General features: G+C 45.6%; 1 protein-coding gene across 1 annotated transcript in view; it reads left to right on the plus strand.

Annotated features, from left to right (window-relative positions):
- LOC117415776 (U1 small nuclear ribonucleoprotein 70 kDa-like) overlaps positions 1–5,010 on the plus strand; it is a gene marked incomplete at its 5' end in the record, with an annotated part of 34,036 nt that extends 29,026 nt beyond the window's left edge. The window contains 3 exon segments of the mRNA XM_059017871.1: positions 808–909; positions 2,133–2,220; positions 2,779–5,010. Coding sequence (XP_058873854.1) covers positions 808–909; positions 2,133–2,220; positions 2,779–3,868 — 1,280 coding nt within the window. The 3' untranslated portion in view covers positions 3,869–5,010.
- Positions 5,011–6,000: the final 990 nt, after the last annotated feature.

The raw sequence follows: 6,000 nt of genomic DNA on the forward strand, positions 1-6,000 counted from the left end.
GACTCACGACTAGAAGTCTTTCTCAGGGTCTTCAGTGTGAATTCAATGACTCACGACTAGAAGTCTTTCTCAGGGTCTTCAGTGTGAATTCAATGACTAACATTTCCACTTGACACTGACTAATGTAAAGTTTTCTGAAACTACTGGATTTATTTTATAAATTGCCAAAGAGGGTATTTAAATGAATATATAAATAAATTGCCAGTGACTGATTGTTTGGGGTTTCTATATGTATTTATTGATTGATGGATTGATTTGTGAAGTCCTGGTTTATTGTCCTCAGTGGGATTGTATCTGGTTTCTATGATATGTGATACAGAAAGGGTATCCTGTCTGCTCATGAGTTTTTTTTTGGTGTTTATATTTTGCTGGGGGGGTGGGTGGTGGGGAGGGAGTTGCTCTAACTGTCATACTAACTTGTCTCCTCTTCCCCTCTCTCCCTCTCTCTTGCTCTCTCCCCCTCCCTCTCCTCCCTTCCCTCTCTGTCTTCTCTCTCCTTTCCCCTCTCCTCTCTCGCTCCCTCTCCCCTTCTCTTCCCCCTCTCTCTCCTTTCCTCTCATCCTCTCCTCTCTCACCCTCTCCTTTCCCCTCTTCTCTCCCCTCCCTCTCGCTCTCTCCTCTCTCCCCTCTCTCTTCTCCCCTCCCTCTCGCTCTTTTCTCTCCCCTCCCTCGCTCTTTTCTCTCCCCTCCCTCTCGCTCTCTTCTCTCCCCTCCCTCTCGCTCTCTTCTCTCCCCTCCCTCTCGCTCTCTCCTCTCCTTTCCCCTCTCCCCTCCCTCTCGCTCTCTCCTCCTCCCCTCCTCTCTCAGCTGCGTACAAGCACGCGGATGGTAAGAAGATAGACGGGCGACGTGTGCTGGTGGACGTGGAGAGGGGCCGCACTGTCAAAGGCTGGCAGCCCCGCAGACTGGGTGAGGAACTGCAGCCTGTTCATTAAATACCATCAGCATCTGCTGCTGCTGCTTCAAACATCACATTACAAAACACCACTCCACAGCTAACAGCAGCTGGGAGATACAATGGAGTCTGCAGGAAACGGGAGCCAGTTCAAATAATACAGTGAATTACATTGGAGAGCGATTTCCACTAAGAGCAGTTAAACAATACAAATATATGCTTATAAGAGTAAACTCCATTCAGAGCACGATAAATGGATGAGAATGATTTCAAATATTAATTTCTTAGCAGACGCCCTTATCCAGGGCGACTTACAATTGTTACAAGATATCACATTATTTTTATATACAATTACATTATATTTTTACACTATTTTTACATACAATTCCCCATTTATACAGTTGGGTTTTTACTGGAGCAATCTAGGTGAAGTACCTTGCTCAAGGGTACAGCAGCAGTGTCCTCCACCTGGGATTGAACCCACGACCCTCCGGTCAAGAGTCCAGAGCCCTAACCACTACTCCACACTGCTGCCCACTGCAATTACAAAAATTAAACATGAATACAGATACCGATGAGTGAAATCAAATACGAGATACAGAAAATATTGTTAGAATTAAGAGCAGTGGTAGAATATGGCAGTGTTAATGGTGTTCGTTGAGTTAGCTCTTCAGTCCTAGCTGCCTGTCAAACTAATGTCGGCTCATGTTTTATATTAGTGATAGCGCCATCTAGTGCACAGCTAGTGTATTGCCAGCAATCTAAACTTTGAATTTATTTGGCTCCTTTTTATAGCAGGTGTCTTACACAGGTGTTGCAGGGTTACAATGCAAGATTTCATATTTAGGGCAGCTGTGTGGAGTAGTGGTCAGGGCTCTGGACTCTTGACCGGAGGGTCGTGGGTTCAATCCCAGGTGGGGGACACTGCTGCTGTACCCTTGAGCAAGGTACTTTACCTAGATTGCTCCAGTAAAAACCCAACTGTATAAATGGGGAATTGTATGTAAAAATAATGTGATATCTTGAAACAATTGTAAGTCGCCCTGGATAAGGGCGTCTGCTAAGAAATAAATAATAATTTAAATAGTGTAGTTTACACTAAGTGCCAGTTATACTAGTACAAGATAAGAATTTGGGATTAAGACCATTTTGTATCGACAGTGACGTGGCGGTGGAGGGGTGCGTCAGTTCAGCCTTGATGGGACGGTGGGTCTGACGTGCGTTTTGTGTTTTTAAGGTGGGGGTCTAGGTGGCACCAGAAGGGGAGGGGCCGATGTGAACATCAAACATTCGGGTCGTGACGACACCTCACGATACGATGAAAGGTAAGAAAAAAAATATATACTGATGCGATCCAGCCCTCTGAAATGTCTTTATAATATACAGCGCTAGACCCTGATAGTGATGCGATCCAGCCCTCTGAAATGTCTTTATAATATACAGCACTAGACCCTGATATCGATGCGATCCAGCCCTCTGAAATGTCTTTATAATATACAGCGCTAGACCCTGATATTGATGCGATCCAGCCCTCTGAAATGTCTTTATAATATACAGCGCTAGACCCTGATATCGATGTGATCCAGCCCTCTGAAATGTCTTTATAATATACAGCGCTAGACCCTGATATTGATGCGATCCAGCCCTCTGAAATGTCTTTATAATATACAGCGCTAGACCCTGATATTGATGCGATCCAGCCCTCTGAAACGTCTTTATAATATACAGCGCTAGACCCTGATATCGATGCGATCCAGCCCTCTGAAATGTCTAATATTTAGCAGACATTGATGCGAATAGCTGTTTATAAAACGCCTGTTTTAATGTTCTGGAACTATAATCAAACAAGTAAATAATTCTCTCTTTCCTTCTCTTTCCTCCAGGGATCGCGAGAGAGGAGACAGCAGGCAGCCGGAGAGAAGCCGTGAGCGAGAGAAGGAGAGAGGGGGCGGGGAGAGAGCGGAGAGGGGGGCCGACAGAGCGGAGAGAGGGGGCGGGGAGAGAGGGGTTGTGGAGAGAGGCGGAGGAGCCAGGCGGTCCAGGTCACGTGACCGTCGTCGCCGCACCACCCGCTCGCGGGAGAGAGAGAGGGGCCCGGGGGGCGAGAGAGTAGGAGGAGGGGCTGAGGAGGGAGCTGGAGGAGGAGGAAGCAGCAGGAGGAGAGAGAGGGGAGAGCGGGGAGAGAGGGAGAGAGGAGGTGGTGCTGTGGGAGCAGGAACGGGAGGAGGAGGAGGGGGAGGGAGCAGAGAGAGGGATCGAGGCAGCGAGAGGAAGCGGAGGAGCCGTAGCAGGGAGCGGAAGAGGGATAGAGAGAGGGAACGAGACAGGGGAGTGAAGGAGGAGGGAGGAGGAGGGTTGGACACGGCGTCTCAGAGCTCGTTGCTGGATGGGGGAGCCGGGGGCGATAGCTTGGCAGATGATCAGAATTCAATTGGAGGGAATAATAATTTAACAAACAGCAACGCGGAAGAAGGGGAGGCTGGGTTGGAAGAAGGGGGAGGGAGGAGCCGGGAGAGGGAGAGAGAGAGGGAGAAGGACAGGGAGAGGGACCGGGAGGGAGGCAGCAGGCGTCGGAGCCACCGAGACAAAGACAGAGAGAAGGACAGAGACAGAGGGGACCGCGGGGACAGAGAGAGACGCCGCGATAGAGACCGGGGAGACAGGGAGCACAAGAGAGACAGGGAGAGGGGCGGGGACAGGGAGAGGGAGAGGGACCGAGATAGGCAGGGACAGCCTCCCTCCGCCTCCTCCTCCAATCAGGAGGGCGGGAACAACGGGCTGGGCACGCCCACCGGCACGGAGCAGGAAGGGGAGGAGCTGCCCTCACAGGAAATGGAGGCATTGCCCACGCATGAACAGGAGGAGACAAGCCAGGAGGGGTTCCTGGAGCGGGAGGGGGGTCTGTCCAGGGAGGAGAGGGGGCTGGAAGGAGAGAATGGGGTACAAGTGGAGATGCAGGGGGAGGGGTATTGAGATGTGAGTCTGCCCTCCTTTCTTACCTTCTGTCTTTCTTTCTATCTGTTTCTTTTTATCCACAACTGTGTTAAACGCTGTAGGGGTGGAATTAGGAATGCTAAAAGAAACTTGGGTGAATTCAATGACCAGCGTTTAGACTAGAAGTCTTTCTCAGTGTCTTCAGTGTGAATTCAATGACTAACGACTAGAAGTCTTTCTCAGTGTCTTCAGTGTGAATTCAATGACTAACGACTAGAAGTCTTTCTCAGGGTCTCCAGTGAAATTGAAGTTTCTTGTAGTATTCCTTTGTTCAATCAAGTCTTTTTTTTATGTGTGAATCATTACTAATTTGAAGTATTTTTTCCCAGCACCCTTTTCTCAAAAACGTGGCATTTTATTTAAATTAAAATGTTACCCTCTTTCAAAGCTATCACATTTTAATATCTAGTTTAAAAAACAAATTGTCTTGAGGAATTGGGGGAAACTTTAGAAATTAAAGTATTGTAAATTTAGACGAGAACCGTCTCTCTAAATCTTACACCAAATGAGTTTTGTAAAAAAAAAAAAAAAGTTTAAGAAATAAATTTAAAACACTTTAAAATTGTTTGTAATAATCAAATAGACATCGGTACATTTGGACCTGCCGAATCAAGATAAGGTTTTATTAACTAAACTTTATTTTCTTCCTAAAGATTTTTGACAGCACAAACTTTCTTTCTCTTTTCATACTCTGTCCCAGACTTCTCTCAAGGTTGAATCATCTTGTAGCGATATAGCAAACACTTCTAAAGTCACCACTGTGGGAAAAAAAAATAATTAAGAAACCCATTTTCACGTGACAGCTGTTTTGTAAGTATGTTTCTGATAGATTATAGATATATACACACAGTCCTATTCTCCCCTCAGCCTGGTCTCCCATATCATCCTGAACGGTTTTCAGAGTGCTTGTCTCTCTCAGCCCTGAGTTTAAACCGTTTGCTTGTTTGAAAGTCTTCTTGTATCGAGGTTGGGTTGTGGACGCTGCTGTTGTGTTTATCGGACGGACAGGAAGCCACAGAGACATAAAAAGAGTCTCGGAAGACCTGTTCTGTTCTGTGTGGTTTGTACATTGCTTTGGGAATTCGTTCTCGTTTCTTTTCAATAAAGGTCTTTTTTTTTAATTTGTCTTTTGTTCTGGAGAGTGTGTGTGCGTGGGAGGGGTATTTTATAGATGGGCATATTTATATACATAAATCTCAAGATTTTACTGGTAAATCTCAACCACGTTATGTGGTGACTGAAATAAACGTTTCTTTGTTCAAGACTGAACAGATTCTTTCAGCCTGTCTGCATAGGACATGCCTTTTAAACCCGGGATAATTCTGGTCGCTCTTCTTTGCACTCTTTCTAGAGCAGCAATATCCTTTTTGTAACAAGGTGACCAGAACTGAACACAATATTCTAGGTGAGGTCTTACTAATGCATTGTGAAGTTTTAACATTACTTCCCTTGATTTAAATTCAACACTTCTCACAATAAATCGTTGCTTCTATATAGCGCTCTTCATGCAGAGTGTTACAAAGTAGTTCTGTATACCGAGCATCAAAAGAAACATCACTATTATAACATTTATTTTCGAAAAAAAATAAGGTATATAAGTGATGGACATTGACAAAATGTTTTTGGTTTATTTTTATCACTCGATCATTCATCCTTGACCATGACACGCTTGAGTGACTATGAAGCATGTGCGAACTGGGAGACCGAGATTCTGAAGGGTAATGGAACACTTTTTGGCCGTAGCTGTACTTAAACAAACGAGAGGAGAATCTGTGTTAATCAAAACTAAATAAAGTAAGTTGCCGGTCAAGGCAGGTGTGGATCTGCCGAATAATAATATTGAGCTGAACGCCCGTGTTTACCTTCTCCGACTGCAGCTCGCGCTCGGCTCTTCTGACTCAGAGCTCGAGAGCGCCAACGGCGGGTTTTTTCCTGAGGTAAAGAAAATAATCTCTGATGTGACTGTGGTAAAGAAAGCCATTTCTTATCTAACTGAGGTAAAGAAAGCCATCTGATCTGACTGAGGTAAAGAAAGCCATTTCTGATCTGACTGAGGTAAAGAAAGCCATCTCTGATCTGACTGAGGTAAAGAAAGCCATCTCTGATCTGAC

Source organism: Acipenser ruthenus, chromosome 57 (assembly GCF_902713425.1).
Source record: "Acipenser ruthenus chromosome 57, fAciRut3.2 maternal haplotype, whole genome shotgun sequence".
Classification (NCBI taxonomy): Eukaryota; Metazoa; Chordata; class Actinopteri; order Acipenseriformes; family Acipenseridae; genus Acipenser; species Acipenser ruthenus.